The sequence below is a fragment of the Schistocerca americana genome, chromosome 1 (genome assembly GCF_021461395.2).
Source record: "Schistocerca americana isolate TAMUIC-IGC-003095 chromosome 1, iqSchAmer2.1, whole genome shotgun sequence".
In the NCBI taxonomy this organism is placed as follows: Eukaryota; Metazoa; Arthropoda; class Insecta; order Orthoptera; family Acrididae; genus Schistocerca; species Schistocerca americana.
In genome coordinates, this window is record NC_060119.1 from 211,508,674 (window position 1) to 211,525,995 (window position 17,322).

General features: G+C 43.8%; 1 protein-coding gene across 1 annotated transcript in view; it reads left to right on the forward strand.

The window, feature by feature from the left end:
* Positions 1–17,322, forward strand: part of LOC124601302 (probable Rho GTPase-activating protein CG5521) — a 253,206-nt gene that overhangs the window by 10,045 nt on the left and 225,839 nt on the right. The window contains exons 2-3 of the mRNA XM_047136237.1: positions 1,495–1,605; positions 15,616–15,633. Coding sequence (XP_046992193.1) covers positions 1,495–1,605; positions 15,616–15,633 — 129 coding nt within the window. The remainder of the gene's footprint in view (positions 1–1,494; positions 1,606–15,615; positions 15,634–17,322) is intronic.

Sequence of the window (17,322 nt, forward strand, 5' to 3'; positions counted from 1 at the left end):
TGAACCTTTCACTGTTTGTATTTTGCTTCTTTTTTTCACAGTTCTGTACACCTTCTTTTTTCTTTTCACACTTGATCTGTGTTCAGTTTTTGACGGACTATCCACTGTTACCATCTTACCATTAAATCTGAGGAGGGTGTGATGGGGAGTTTTCCTTGCCCCTTGTCAGTAGTTTCCAGTAGGGTTTCATTATAAATTAGCTCATCTCCGTAATATAAATTGCGCATGTATTATTTCCAATATTGAAGATGTCCCTATTACCTGTTATATATATGTGTGTGTGTGTGTGTGTGTGCGTGTGTGTGTGTGTGCGTGTGTGTGTGTGTGTGTGTGTGTGTGTGTGCAGATGGATGTGTGTGTGTGAGTGTATACCTGTCCTTTTTTCCCCCTAAGGTAAGTCTTTCCGCTTCCGCTCCCGGGATTGGAATGACTCCGTACCCTCTCCCTTAAAACCCACATCCTTTCGTCTTTCCCTCTCCTTCCCTCTTTCCTGATGAAGCAACCGTTGGTTGCGAAAGCTTGAATTTTGTGTGTATGTTTGTATGTCTATCAACCTGCCAGTGCTTTCGTTTGGTAAGTCACATCTTCTTTGTTTTTAGATATATTTTTCCCAAGTGGAATGTTTCCCTCTATTTTATATATTTATATATATATGGTTATAATAAAGGGAAACATTCCACTGTTCTCAGTTGATGTAGAAATTTTTCTTTGTAGTTAGCTCATGTGATGCATGGAACATGTTCATCAACAGTATTTCCATTGTTGTTTACCTGTATTTGCTTCTATCTTTGTTTTTATATTGTCCTTTTTAAAACTCCAGCTTATTTCGCAATGTTTACCTAAGTTCTCTGCCTATGTCTTTTTTCTGCCGTGTTTAAAATCTCATGAGTGGTGCTAAGTATCTTTGATTCTAGCTTAATTTTTCCTGACATCCTATTTTATGTTTTGACAATACATTGTTCTCTTTCTGCACAAGGTTCACCATCTTCACAAATAATGTCTATAGCGCCCATTTCTTCCTCAGGGTATTTCTTTACCTTTAGTCCTTTTAGGTGCCACCTCTTTTGGATCACATCTTTGATTGCAGTTGGCAAAACATAACCAAATATTACCACATATAAAAATAGCTGTGGCTGTGCTTTGATGTTTTGTATTGATAATTCACTTTAATGTTAACCTATTGTGTGTTTTCAGCTTCCCGTATACACCTATTTTTTATAGGCACTTCTAAGAATATCTATTGTTTATTGAGAACTGTGATAGTAAATTTTGGTGAACTAAGGAAAGATAACGCATTGTTTGTTAAGTTTTGTAAATTGTATTTTCTCCATGGCATAATGTTAATTTACTTTCAGATGTCATGAAGAAACACTAGAAACGAGATCTAAAGCTTCACTGTGTTTTTGGTGCAACACACACACACACACACACACACACACACAGCTGTGTTTAAAATTGCATATGAGGAAATACATAATTTTTTTCTTTTTGCAGAACATGTCGATGTCGAGGAGGCAAAAACTTTCTTTGAGAGCAATTTCAGTCACATCTACTGCATCCTTTATGACAGTTTTGTAGCAGCTGAAGCAAATCTGAAGCAGAGAGGTTGGTACAAAATACAGAATCCATTCTATAACTCATTATCTGGGTATACGGAACATGTGTAGTGTATGTGTTAAAATAATAGTTCGGCATCAGGTGTATGTCGTGTGTGTGTGTTTAAAACTATAGCAAACTATTACTGCAACATTAAAATCTTTTGGTGAACAACTCTCAATCTGTATCCAGACATCTGTGAAGTATGAAAAAATAAATGGGTGCTCTCAAGCACTTATGAGTATTCTGTGGAAAAGGAGGTTGGTTACAATCTGGTGTAGTAAGCTACTGTGGGAGAACACATTTGTTACCATGTGTGTAAAAGGCAAATAGTGCAAATAAACAAAACTGTTTGATTTTCTGACTGAAGGTAATGCTGTGAAATAGTTCAGTTCACACTTAACAGAAAGAAAGCAAAGAGTAGTATTAATATCATGTCAAGGAAATTATTTCTGTACAGAAAAATGATTTCACGGGAAGACACACAAGGTACCATTTTAAGCCCAATCATGTTTCAATTTCACACAGTTGATTTATATTTAAATGTAACTTAAGATTCAGTTCATTTGCTGATGACACACACATTCTCATTCCAAGTAAAACTACAGAACAAATTCCTCAAAGAGGCAGTGATACCATTAATAGCTTAGAACATTGGCTGGATCTAAATCGGTTAAAACTAGACACAATTAACCCAGTTTAAAACTATATAGTAAAAATCAAGTAAGTAAAATTATCCACAATTAACCCAGTTTAAAATTATGTAGTAAAAATCAAGTGATTAAAATTATCCATATAAGCCAGGATCTTAAGGAAGTCAATGCTATCAAATTCCTGGTGAGATTTTTAGAAAATAAAATAAGCGTAATTTTTAGACACAAATTTATTAGCAAATTAAGTGTCTTGGATTCACACTCAGAATACTTCCCTGCAGAAGTGATGTGGACACAAGAAAATTTGTCTGTCACAGCTGCTTTGAGTCTGTTGTAAGGTACAGAATTATTTTTCATGGGAATATAAATTGTGCAAACAGAATATTATTATCAACAGGAGAAAATTATTAGGATATGAATAATTAAAAAATATGTGTAATTAAGGGAAGGGACCATGCAGCCCACTGTTTGGGACATGGGGGGGGGGGGGGGGGTCAACTGGTGGCCCGCGGGCTGGATCTGGCCCACGACTGGTGTCAGTGCGGTCCATGGAAGAAATCTGTGGGAGAATTTTGCAGCAGCTATTTTTAAGACAGCTACTGCAAAATGTTGTACATAAAGAAACAATCGTCACAGTGTGTAAATAACTGTAGATGAACTGGGATGAACATAAAATGAGTGTACTCTCAAAAACGTGTATTTTGAAGCATAATATGTCGGCTTGGCATGTCTGGAAAGATGTGCCATTCATATTCATATCTGTGAGGTTGCCCTTGCCTGGTTTAGGGGGTTTACATGTTTTAGCTATTCTGTGTATTTACTGTTATGAACAGTTTATCTTTGTTTATAGGTATTTAGAATTATTATTAGGAAACAATTGTAAACATGTATACAATACCATAAAAAAGAAAATTTCAAGTTTTATTTTTACAGATTGAAACTCTATGCTCAGACTCTAAGGTACATGGCTGATGAAAAATTATAATCAATCAAAAAAGAAAATTTTCAATAGTGTGGAACTAGAATTTGCTGCAAAGACAATACATGCCTTCCTTGTGCAATCCAAAAGTGAAAAGTTCACAGTGGAACAACAGTAAGAAATAAGATAGATCGCTAATCATCACGTAGAACTGGCACTGAATGCAGACAGGCTCATTTTAAAAGTATGTTTACAAGTAGACTAAACTAACAGGCTGAGTCTTTAAGGTACAGACAACAACCCCCCCCCCCCCCCTCCACACACACACACACACACACACACACACACACACATATTAATATATGTATAATTCACACAAATGTAGCCACTGTCGTTTATGGGAGCAGTCAGACCTTAACATCCAGAGGTGACAGTGGCCATGGTGTGTGTGCACGCGCGCGCGCGTGAGCGAGAGAGGGGGGAGGGGATATGTCTGAAGGAGGGCAGAGTAGCTCAATCTATGTGTATTTGTCCAGCTGCAGATTCTTACAATTATAGTTGAATTATCTCTGCAGATTAATATGATAACCTTGTTCTGGTGGCTATACATTAGTATTAATCTGGTTTTTTGATTCTATGTTTATGTCTCAATGGTATTACTTATATTGCTGACCCACCTGCACATTAAATCAATGATTTATATCTGTACATAAATGAGATAATAAAATTCTGATCTTGCATAACTTATAATATAAAATATTGTCACAGAAGTTGAGGAATAGGGAAGTCATACAGCTTCTTGAACCAAGATGCACAACTTAGGATGCAAACCAAACATACACATGGGTATAGGTTACTTAATCAGTTGCTGCAGTCAGATCCAGTGGGCCAAATTTCCCTGAGATATTGGCTCCAGCTCTGTCTTTCTGTTGTTCTTCACTTCCATCCATTCAGCAGTCCTCCTTACTGTAAATTTTTTGAAGCAGTCTATTCACTGGGGTCAGGGATGTCCCATAGGTCTGGTGCTAGTCATTTTGACATTTCACACTTTTTGGTCACTGGCTGTGTGGCAAACAAACAACGTGATTTGCCCATTGTAGGTGTAGCACTTCCATTGTCGTTAAAAGTAGCACCTACTGCATGCAGTGTTAAGGATCATCTGTGCACAGTATCTGCATTAGCTCTTATTTGCATTTCAAAGCCAGTACGTTAGCCATTCTGATTTGGTGACGTCCTTATGTACCCTTTAGGTTGATACTCCTGGCAACACAGGACTCACACTGCTGATGCTTGAGCTGCTAAATCCCGTAACATACCAGGGAGTAGATGCCCATCTTCTTGGGGCATCAGGACTCCCGGCACACTGATTGTGCCAGGTGCCCTTTGTTGTGGCTCCATGGAGCCCATGTGGAGACCTCTTGATCAGAGTAAATGTTATCAGGACAGACATTTTGCACAAAAATGTGTCAAATTAAACTGGAACAATGGTCACCGCATCAGGCATGTCAAAGACATTTTGATGCAGACACCCCTTACTGCTTTCCCTAATCAGGGTGCCCTGTGGGTAGAGGAAGAAGCCAGATGTCTGGAAGCAAAACAATTTATCCAATATTTACAGTGTGCTTGAACTGATGGGGATACTTTCATTGTGACAAAGCTGTTATTTTTTGTGGAACATACTAAAGGCAAATTTGGAGAAGTTGAGTCTTCGGAAGAAACGTGCAATGAATCACTACTGATTAAAGCCTCCTCAGCTGCACAGTCTACAGGCCATCAGACATGTGATCTTCTGGGTGATTGATGAGTGACCATTGTCTCACACAAGCCTTTGAATATGGTCTAAGGAATTACATTCCACAGAGACCTTACACTCCTAACAGACAAGGAGCTAGGGACTAATCTTGAGCAGGAAGGTATACATATTGTCTGATGTGCCCAGGGAGGTCCCAAAGATAATTGAACAGGAGGTCTTTTATCTTTGAAGGGATTGTACTAAAAAAAATTATCAGAGTGTAAAAGTGTGTCATGATACCTTACACACACCCCCCCCCCCCTCCTTCCCCCACCATGAAACAATTCCAGTGCTTGGAAAGCCCCAAATTTGGCAGCTACAGACAATCACTCCACAAAGGAATTTTTGGTGAACAGCCATCTTTGTGTGTCCATTGCACAGTATGCCAGCCTCCACTTTCATAGGTTTGTCAAGTATCCAAGAAAGAGAAAAAAAAAGGAGAAGCCTACATCCTGTTCCAATGACCAATTATGTGAAAGTTGCTGCTTAACCACCATTACCTCAATGGTTTCCAAACCAATTCTCCCACTGCTCTCCTCTCTTATGCTTCCCATGACACCATATTCAGGAACTACTTCTTGCACTCGACTGTAGAAGCAGCTTCCTTGTCTAGCATCTATTGGCGACAGGGCTTCCTCCTGGGATGCCTGCTTCTAGAAATCAACAGGTTAAAGGCCAAAGGCCGAACACCAGCTTGTAGCTGAAACAATCACTGCTTGTGGGCCCTAGGGCTGCTTGCCCTTCATCCATCCCCATTCTCATTGTGGATAATCCATCACAATAATCTTGTCCGCTAAAGGCTGAGGAGGAGGAGAAGGAGAATCAGGACAAAACTATTCTGGTGAGCTCAAAGGCACCAGATCCCCAAAGTGTCAGATTTTGAAACAATGGTAATTGATGTTGTCCCATCCCCATCGGTGACAGGCAATGACCCTGCGGCTTGACTGGCCCTCCTGGCTCCTCCGTGTGTAAGCTGGACACTCATAATGTGATCATTTAGTGTTACTGTAATGGCTGTTACTGTTACCTGCCAGAACTACATCATCATCTTTCTTCCTATTCTGCACTTTGTGCTATTCTGCAAGATCCACACTTCACACTGATGACCTTTCTCTAATGTTCACTTGGTTATCCTGCACTCTGTTAGAAACCTATTGGCCCTGAGAGGGCATCTAGAGGGGTCTGTACACTGGTTCACAAAGATGTTGTCAGTGAGTGTATTCCCTTTTGTACCACGTTGAAAGTAATAGCAGTGTGGGTGCAAATGACTCCGCCCCTCGCACGCCACCTTTTCTCCTACTTTGGGACTTTAGGCACAACGACAACAGCCCCTGTGTGATAGGGGTCTTGTAATTGACTAGCCTCTTACTGAGCTTGACATATGTGTCATAATGATTGTACTTGTAACAATGTCAGTGTCACCCATAATGCCTTTTCTGCTATCGTCATAATGATCTCTTCCCCCAGCTTCAGGGCTTCACTACGTCGGTCACTATATGACCACCTTGCAGTGATCCTGTCGCTTCCTTATTGTTGCCAGATTGACCAACTATCACACTGCGTGCTTCTAAGAGCGAACTGGCTGTCGTATGCCTCTGCTGTGGCCTTCACCCCCTCTCTGTCAGGTTGCACCACTGAGATTGTGCTAGACATCTCTGACACAATCACCCATGCTGGAATTGCTATTCCCCTTTCTAGAAGTCCCCCATCCGCTGGCTAGTGCTGTGGTAGCTGTTCAGGATCATCGTAGTACACTGCAGTGTCTCAAGAAGCACCCTTCACAGGCCACCCTCCTCACTTTTAAGCAACTTTGTGCTAAGGCTCACTATCTAATTAAAAGCAGCTAGTCATTTTTGCTGGGAGTGCTATGTTTCATCCCTGGGTTCATATGCTTCTTCATCCCAGGTGTGGACAAAGTTCCGTATTTGTGTGGATGGCCAAAGATTCACAACTGTAATGGGTCTCTTCTGTCAGGATAGTCTGTGTACTGACACATCTGTTCTTACTGAATATATTGCAACCCACTCTGTGATGGCTTCGATTACCTCTTATGCAGCTGCCGTCTGGACATGTAAGTGATCAGTTGAAGACCTCCCCCTTTTCCTTCACCTCACAGTGTGCCGAATTATAAATGAACCAACAGATGCGAACTGCTTCAGGCTCTTGCCTCATGTCACAATACAGCCCCGTGCCCCAATTCCATTCACAATAGGGTGATACGACATCAGAGTGTTACTCAAGGGCTCCGTTGCCTCAGGTTCTTCATCTTTATTTGGCTCAATGGTGTCTTCCTTTTGTAATAGCAAGATAGTATTGTTCCAGTCCTTAAGCTGGGCGAGAGCCGAGATCCATTGACAATTACCATTTCATTTGCCTCACCAGTGTGCTCCGCAAACTGCTTGAAATGAAGGTTGCATGCCAATAATGCTCAATTCTCAAATCTCACTGCCTTTGTCCTGCTATCAGTGTAGTTTCCTGGAGGCACGATCCACAATTAACTAACTGGCTAAGTTGGAAATGTCCCTCTGGCAGTCATTTTTCTTAATTCCAACACCTCCTGGCATCCCTCAGGGCTCCATGCTGAGTGTCACACTACTCTTCATTGCCATCAACGAGGTGGGGGGATTTAGAATAGGCCCGAGGTATTCGTGCCTGTCGTAAGAGGTGACTAAAAGGAGTCTCACACTTTTTATCTCTGAGTTCAGGTCCCATTCTGTGGTTTGACCTGTCACTTTCAAAATTCTTCAGAAGTGCGGGCCATATGGGGAAGGACGCCTCACGTGGTGCACAAGTACCCTTAGATTCGATCTCCTGAATCTCTTGTCATGGCTTTGCATTTCCACCTGCTATATAACTATTTGGGCGAGCACACTTTCCGTGGTATGTTATCTCCTTCCATTGTCTCGTGTCCTCTTTCGTCCCCATGACAATATTGGATTTCTCCAGCATGGTAGCCAGTCCGCTGTGGTGGGGCTGTCATGTAACCATTTGGTTGTAGCCCCCTGGCAACACAGGGATCGCGCTGCTGATGCCTGAGCTGTAAACTCCCCACGTATGCCAAGGAGTAGATGCCTGTCTTCCTGAGGCATCAGGACTCCCGGCAGCAGCCATCGTGCCAGTTGGCTTTTGCTGTGACTGGGTGGTGCCCGTGGGGAGAGCCCCTGATCGGAGTGGATGGCATCAGGGCGGATGACCTGCAATGAAGCGGACTAAGTCATCTCTTGCTTTTGACCGTGTGGCACCAGCAGTCTCTAAGAAGGGTAAGATAGAATACAATGCAGACAGGTATGACCCTAAATCGTTTCCCTCCCCCAGTACACCATGGGAGGAACGTAGAGCTACAGAACGGAGAGAGCCATATTCACCTTGGTTTTTAGTCTGTAGCGGAACTGATGAGGACTCTTTTCTACCGACGAAGCCTCAACTTTTCGTTGAACATCTTGAGGGTAAGATTGGAGAAATGACAGCACTGTCCAAGATGTGAAATGGTGCAGTCTAGATTCAGACAACATCCCCAGCCCAATCCCGAGTGTTACTCACCTGTGACAAGCTAGGCGATATTCCTGTCTCTGTCACTCTCCATAAAAGCCTCAACATGGTCCAGGGGATTATTTTCCATTGTGACCTCCTCTTACAGTCTGACGACGAGCTCCGCACCAACTTGGAACGTCGGGGTGTTCATTTCGTCCGGCACGTTTAAAAGGGACCCAAAGACAACAGTGATTCTACCGGGCCCTTTATCTTGGCCTTTGAGGGTGATTCATTGCCTGAAAAGGTCAAGGTGATGGTTTACCGCTGTGATGTTAAATCATACATCCCCCTATGCGGTGCTTTAAGTGCTGGAAGTTTGGGCACATGTGTTCCCGCTGCACTTCCAGCGCCACATGTCGAGACTGCGGATGTCCACTGCACCCAGATACTCCATGTGCACCACCTCCCACGTGCATCAGCTATGGAGAGCACCACTTCCCTTACTCACCAGACTGCCCAGGACTGCAAAAGGCGCAGAAAATTATGGAGTACAAGATCCTGGACAGGTTGACTTACACAGAGGCTAAACATAAATTCAAAAGATTACACCCCATTCGGTTGACGTTGACATATGCCACAACTACGTCACCATCGCCTTCCTAAGTGCCAGTGGTTCATCACTCTGTCCCATGAACAGTGGGCCCTCTGGGTCTCCTGAATACATCTGCCGCCGTGGTGGTAGGGGGAAAATCTCCTTCCAAAGTACCTTCTTTGGGAGCAACCATTTCAAATGTTTTCTGTTAAATGTGAGCTATTTGGGGATGAACTCCCAAACTAGTTTCCATGGTGCAGCCTTCTCTCCCTCTCCACTTCCTTTTCCCCTTGCACCCTGGCCCCCTTCCTACTAGGTCACCAGCACGGTAGCCAGTCCGTGTGGTGGGACTGTTAAGTACCACTTGGCTGAGCCCCCTGACAACACAGGGACTTACCAAGAGGTGGAACATAAATTTGAGTGATTACACCCCGTTTGGTTGATGTACACATATGCTGCAGCTACTTTAACATCGCTGCCAGAAGTACACTGTGTGCCACGAACAGTGGACCTTCTGGGCCTCCAGAATACATCCGCCCCCTTGGTGGTAGAGGGCAAAACTTTCTCCATTGCTCCCAAAGCGCCTACTTCGGAAGCAAGCCCCCCCCCCCCCCCAACCCCCCCTTCCAAACGCAGGGGACATCGGTTCCCTCCCCCCTACCGGAGAAGCAACAGCATCCTCCGGCTTCTCTCGTGCGGAAGGGGTCTCTTGGGGCCCTCTCTTCCGAGATCTCCACTAATGCCATGGCGGATACTTGCCAGTGGCTCAAGGAGCCAAAACCTGCTGGATGAAGAGCTTCACAATCTTCCTCAGTGTCTGAAGCTGCTTCACAGAAAGATTCCCAGCAAGCCCCTAAAGAGAAGCAAGAGATCAAGCAAACTAAGTAGTAGTCTGCTAAGAAAAGGGACCCTCTGGTGGCCCCAACACCACCACTCCCTATCAGTTCTGCATCTGAGGATGCAGTGGAGATCTTAGTGTCTCCTGTGGACCTGAATCACACTGATGCTTCATTCGCGTTAGAAATGGCTACAATTACTCAGTCGGAGGCAGCAGGTGACCCTGAGGGATAACCTGCCTTCTTGCGCGCTTCATGCCTTCTCAGCCTCACAATAACGTCATCCTCCAGTGGAATTGTGGCAGGTTTTCCACTACCTGGCTGAGCTAAGGCAACTGTTAAGCTTTACACCTGCTTTCTGCATTGCTCTCCAGGAAACCTGGTTCCCAGTAATGCAGGCACCTGCCCTCCGTGGCTATAAGGGATATTACAGGAACCATTGCAACTATAATAGAGTGTCAGTGGAGTTAGCGTCTATGTCCTGAACTGAGTATGCAGTGAACCTGTGCCCCTTCAAACCCTTCTTGAAGCTGTGGCTGTCAGGATAAGGATGGTGCAGGAAATAACTGTCTGCAACATATATCTTTCTCCAGATGGTGCAGTACCCTTGAAAGCATTGGCTGCACTGATTGATCAATCCTCTAAACCTTTCCTACTTTTGAGAGATTTTAACGCTCATAACCCCTTGTGGGGTGGTACAGTTCTTATTGGCCCGCATCTCGTGGTCGTGCGGTAGCGTTCTCGCTTCCCACGCCCGGGTTCCCGGGTTCGATTCCCGGCGGGGTCAGAGACTTTCTCTGCCTCGTGATGGCTGGGTGTTGTGTGATGTCCTTAGGTTAGTTAGGCTTAAGTAGTTCTAAGTTCTAAGAGACTGATGACCATAGATGTTAAGTCCCATAGTGCTCAGAGCCATTTGAACCATTTTTAGTTCTTATTGGCCGAGGCAGAGATGTCGAAAATTTACTGTCACAACTCGACCTCTGCCTCTTAAATATTGGGGCCGCCACACATTTCAGTGTGGCACATGGCACATATTCGGCCATTGATCTCTCAGTTTGCAGTTGTGGCCTTTTCCCATCTATCCACTGGAGAGCACATGATGACCTGTGTGGTAGTGACCACATCTCCATCTTCCTGTCACTGCCCTGGCATCAGGCTCATGGTTGCCTCCACAGATAGGCTTTAAGCAAGGTGGACTGGGAAACTTTCACCTCTGCTGTCACCGTTGAATCTCCCCCACATGGTGACATTGACATGGTGGTTGAGCAGATAACTACAATGATTGTTTTTGTGGCGGAAAATGCAATCTCTCATTCTTTAGGGTGCCCACGGTGAAAGACAGTCCCTTGGTGGTCACCGGAAGTCGCTGAGGCAATTAAGGAGTGTCTGCAAGCTCTACAGCAGCATAAGTGGCACCCTTTCCTGGAGCACCTCAAAGCCTCTAAACAGCTCCGTGCCCGCATTTGCCAGCTTATCAGAAGGCGGAAACAGGAGCGTTGGGAGAGGTACGTCTTGACCATTGGGTGCCATACATGACCTTCCCAAGTCTGGGCAAAGATCAAACGAGTTTTTGGGTACCAGACCCCAACAGGTGTTCCTGGTGTTAACAAAAATGGCGTGATAGCTACCGACGCAAACGCAATTGCCGAGCACTTTGCTGAGCACTATGTTCGCGCCTCTCTGTCAGAGAATTACCTCCCAGCCTTTCGCACTCTCGGATGGCGGATGGAAGAGAAAGTCCTCTCGTTCACTACATGACACAGTGAATCCTAGAACGCCCCATTTACAGAGTGGGAGCTCCTCAGTGCCCTTGCACATTGCCCTGACACGCTCCTGGGCCCGATTGGATCCACAGTCAGATGATTAAACATCTCTCGTCTGACTACAAGCGACATCACCTCATGATCTTCAACCGGATCTGGTGCGATTGCATCTTTCCATCGCACTGGCGAGAGAGCACCGTCATACCAGTTCTCAAGCCCGGCAAAAACGTGCTTGATGTGGATAGCTATTGGCCCATCAGCCTCACCAACGTTCCTTGTAAGCTGTTGGAATGTGTGGTGTGTCGGTGGTTGGGTTGGGTCCTGGACTTTTGTGGCCTACTGGCTCCGTGCCAGGGCAGCTTCCACCTGGGTCGCTCTACCATGGATAATCTTGTGTCCCTCGAGTCTTCCATCCGAACAGTCTTTTCCAGGCACTAACACTTTGTTGCTGTCTTTTTTGATTTATGAAAAGTGTATGACACCACCTGGCGACAGCATATCCTTGCCACATTATGCGAGTGGGATATCTGAGGCACACTCCCGATTTTTATCCAGAATTTCCTCTCGCTGCATACTTTCCATGTCCAAGTTGGTGCCTCCCATAGTTCCACCCTTATCCAAGAGAATGGGGTTCTGCAGGGCTCTGTATTGATTGTGTCTCTATTTTTAGTGGCCATTAACGGTCTAGCACCAGCTGCAGGGCCATCCATCCCAGCCTCTCTGTATGCAGACGACTTCTGCATGTTGTACTGCTCCACCAGTACTGGTGTTGCTGAGCCAGGCCTATGGGGAACCATGCACAAGGTGCAGTTGTGGGCTCTAGCCCACGGCTTTCAGTTTTCTCCTGCAAAGTTGTGTGTTAAGCACTTCTGTCAGCATTGTACCATTCACCCGGAACCAGAACTTTACCTTACTGATGATCCCCTCACTATAGTGGAGACATATTGATTTTTAGGACTGGTTTTCGATGCCCAATTGACTTGGCTTCCTCACCTTTGTCAGCGTAAGCGGAAATGCTGGCAGCGCCTCAATGCCCTCTGATGTGAGGAACACCAACTGGGGTGCAGATCGCTCTACACTGCTGCAGCTATACAGAGCCCTTGTTCAATCCCGCCTTGACTATGGGAGTCTGGTTTATGGTTCGGCGCTGCCCTCAGCATTGCTTTTACTCGACCCAGTGCACCACTGCGGCATTTGCCTAGCGACAGGAGCTTTTAGGATGAGTCCGGTGACCAGTGTCCTTGCAGAGGCTGTAGTTTCTCCATTGCTGGTCAGGTGTGCACAACTGCTTGCCAGTTACGTTGCACACGTTCGTAGTTCTCCTGCACATCCGAATTACTGTTTCCTTTTCCCACCCACAGCGGTTCATCTCTCGCATCGGCGGCCCAGGTCAGGGCTCCCAATTGCAGTTCACGTCCAATCCCTCATATCTGGATTGGAGTCCTTGCCTTTACCACCTATACTCGAGGTGCAATCATGTGTACCTCCATCGTGTACACCTAGGCTGCGGCTTTGCCTGACCTTTCACATGGCCCAAAGGACTCAGTTCACCCCGCAGCTCTCCGCTGTCACTTCATCTTCGAGGCCATGAAGTGATTTACACCAACGGCTCGATGGCTGGTAGTCATGTCGGCTTTGCGTATGTCCATGGAGGATATATTGAACAGCATTCCTTGCCTGATGGCTGCAGTGTTTTCTCTGCAGAGCTGGTGGCTATATCCCGTGCTCTTGAGCACATCCAGTCATGCCCTGGGGAGTCGTTTCTTCTGTGTAATGACTCCCTGAGCAGCGTACAAGCTATCAACCAGTGCTACCCTCATCATCCCTTGGTAGCGACGATCCAGGAGTCCATTTATGCTCTGGATCGGTCTGGTCATTCAGTGGTGTTTGTGTGGACTCCAGGACATGTCGGAATCCCAGGCAATGAACTTACTGACAGGCTGGCCAAACAGGCTACATGGAAACCGCTTATGGAGATCGGCATTCCAATAACTGACCTGCATTCGTTTTTACGTCACCAGGTTTTTCGGCTTTGGGAGATGGAATGCCATAGTCTCAGTACGCACAGCAAATGGCGTGCCACTTAGGAGACTACAAATGTGTGACAGTACTCCATAAGGGCCTCTCCCAGGAACTCTGTGGTTCTCTGCCTGCTCCACATTGGCCACGCTTGGGTGACCCACGGCTGCCTCCTGTGCCGTGAAAACCTGCCACAGTGTTGATGCAGTGTCTGGTTGACAGTGGCCCATATTCTGGTGCACTGTCCCACTGTGACTGCCCTGTGATGAAATCTTCGGTTACTGGACTCATTGCTGCTAATTTTATCTGACAACGCCTCATCGGCTGATTTAGTTTTACATTTTATTCGTGAGGATGGGTTTTATCATTTGATCTAAATTTTAGCGCATGTCCTTTGTCCCTCTGTGTCCTCTACCCTAGTGCTTTTAGGGTGGAGGTTTTAATGTGTTGCAGAGTGGCTGGCTTCTCCTTTTTATTCTCTTGGTCAGCCAGCCTGGTTTGTCGTTTTAATCTCTTCTACCTGTTTCTTACGTTTATGTGGTTTTCTTCTCCTCTTTTCCCCACTTAAGTGTTTGTTGCCCTACCGCCGTTCTTGTGGTTTTTCCTTTATCTCCATTTTGTTTTGTCAGTCTTGCCTGTTTTAATCTCTCCCTTGTGTCATTGTTTTATTCGGAACAAGGGACCGATGACCTAGCTATTTGGTCCCTCCCCCCTCCCCCCTCCCCCTCCCCCTCCCCCCCTCTTTTAAACCAACTAACCAACCATCAACGGGCTGGTGACCTCTGTCAGTCCAATCGTTACCTCCACGCTGTATGTTGATGTCTCTTGCATTTGGTAGTGCTCCCACTCTGTAGCCCCGACTGAACACCAGGTCAAAGGTGCCATCTGATAGGTCTCTGCTGGACCCTTTCACAGCATTTTCAATTATCTCCTGCAAAAACATGGGTCCTCATTTTTGTCATCATACCATGGCCTATCATGATCCAAAACTACCTGGGTACACAGTGCTTGGATGTTGTTGCCAGTCCTGATTTTTGAGACTCCTCTTTGACAAGAAACTGATCTAGTTGTTCCATATTTGTCAGGTAAAAACTATCTACATGTGAAAGCTTAAAGCTTGTTGCTTCCTTGCCTAAGTCTCTTGGGATGCAAATTGTGCTACTTTCCATTGTTTCTACTGGGCTCTGGTCTAGTCCCACTTGGAACATGGTTGCCATGTTTATGTCTTTGAAACTGTTAAACCCATTCAGTCATCATGAAGTCTGACTGGACACTGGCACCTGCTGGACTAGTCCCATAGACTGTATCCTTACGGAAGTGGGTATTTTGAAGAGTCACTGATTGCATTTTTCTTGTTGATATGTGTACTTTTAACTCCGTGTGGGGTTTGTGTTTGCTGTACACAAGGACTATTTACTTCCAATGTTTCAGTCTGATGAAAATGTTGGCAACCAATATGTTTGATTTTACTATTTTACCTTCATAATCTTAACTATATGCCTTCTAAGCGGCAAACGACTGCTAGTAATTGTGTAAACACCTTATGTTGTTGTATGATAACTACTGTTATGTATGGCAATCACAGAATCTGTTTATAAGCTTATCTGAAGTGTTAGGAAAGCAAACTCTGCTGAATACCCATTTTGTTTGTTTATGTTTTCCTTTTATGGTATGAATATTTTACATGTTGTACGCGTTTGTTAATTTCATGGTAATTATTTGCCTTAGCTTTTCTAATGAATGCAATCTGCTGGATAGAAAGTTCTTGAGCAAAATCCAAATGTCTGGATCAGTGCATTTGACAGTTGACAGCATACGTCACTACTGCTGTCTAGTAATGTTTTTGCCTTTTCTTATTTGCTGGTTTGTTGGAAAGCTGTTGAGACATTCTCATTTTGAGCTAAAATTAGAATAGTTGTAAATAACATTATCTCATTGGTAATTAATTATGTTGTTCTGCATTTACTTTTCCAGAGTTGTCTTTCCACTTAGGTGAGTATGTTACATTTTGAATATCTCAGCATGTTAGGTGAAAATAATGTGTATGTAGCTTACGTTTATTTTCAGTTTCTCCAAGAAGGTTACATATTGCTTTTACTAGTAGTGCTTCATGGTAATCAGTGCTATTTACATTTGATGTATTGCTTTGTTGGAGGTTTGAAGTGGAATGGCATTTTTTTGGAATGTAGTTTGGCTTATTTTAAGTTGTTTGTCTAAAATGAAACGTGGTTTGCATGAAACATTTGGGCTATTAGACATAGAAGCTATATGGTTGAATAATTGTAATATGAAACAGTTTAGTTGTCTTCATTGTTATCATTTTTCTCTAAAACGGTACAGAACGACATATGAGTATTAAATTGTATTTTTGGTTGTTTGTTAACTTCAATGAAGAACCAGCTTGTGAGTTCTGAAGCATGATTAGTTAGCAATGGTATAAATTTACAAGTATAATTAGTTAGCAATGGTATAAATTTACAAGTAAAATGTAGTTTTTTTCCCTTATAAGACAACTCTGTAGCTGTAGCATTTGATTTTGTTTTTAATAAAATTACTTTTTATCTGTATACATTTTCTGATGTTAAGTAATGATAGTGTAAATTATCTGTGGGCAAACATTAGTGCTCAGTGCTTGCTGTGTTAAGAATACAGAATTCTTTTCCAGAAAATTCATTTTTTAGAAATACAAACCTTTGTCCTTGATTATTTAGCATATTAATAATCTATTTTAATATGCACAGGACAAGAATCATAAAATCACACAATTTTGACTCTTACCTGGTAATTTTCAAATTGGTGCATGTAGAGAACTTCCAGCCAAGAATAAATAAATAAATTTTAAAGCTCAGTGACAGTTGTAATATGAAAGGAACTGCTGTTAACTAACTACACTATGATTCAGTTGTAGAAAGTGAAAAGGGATTATCCTATTTTGTTATCATATCTTGCAAATGATGATCATGTCATTTATCTTGGTTATCAATGACATGTGGTACTCTGCATGTTCTAAAATAGTTATTCAGTGATACTATTGATACACTCGCATCATCATCACAGAGTCACTTTACGTTTCAGAAACAATGGTACCATAAGGAAGATAGCTATCACTGAGACATGTTCAGACAATTTCATATTTATTCATTTAACAGCTGCAAAGGTTTTTTGCTTGAAAGAATCATAGTTTTTGTTGCTTCAAATCTGAATGCACCAACTACTTCTCATTAAAAGTGCTGTGTCTGTACTGAAAGCTTCGCCACTGTTCACTGATGACGTTGCAGTGTGTGACGGACGAGTTAGCATAACACACACACACACACACACACACACACACTCTCTCTCACTCTCACTCTCTCTCTCTCTCTCTCTCTCTCTCTCTCTCTCTCTCTCTCTCTCTCTCTCTCCCCCTCTCCCTCTCTTTCTTTCTCGACACAGCTATTTATGTTGACCATAAACACTTTAAGATCACAGTATGAAGCAAAGATTGAATAGATATACTTTAAGATCACACTATGAAGTAAAGGTAACAGTTTGCATCAAAGAAGAAATCATTCCCAGTGGAGTACCTGATCCCACCTCTCTGGAACTCCCAACCTTCAATGCAACCCTTGTTTTTCGTTTACAGAAGAAAGTTAAATGTTTTGAATAACAATAAATATGAAATGCAAGTTTGTGGGGGGGGAA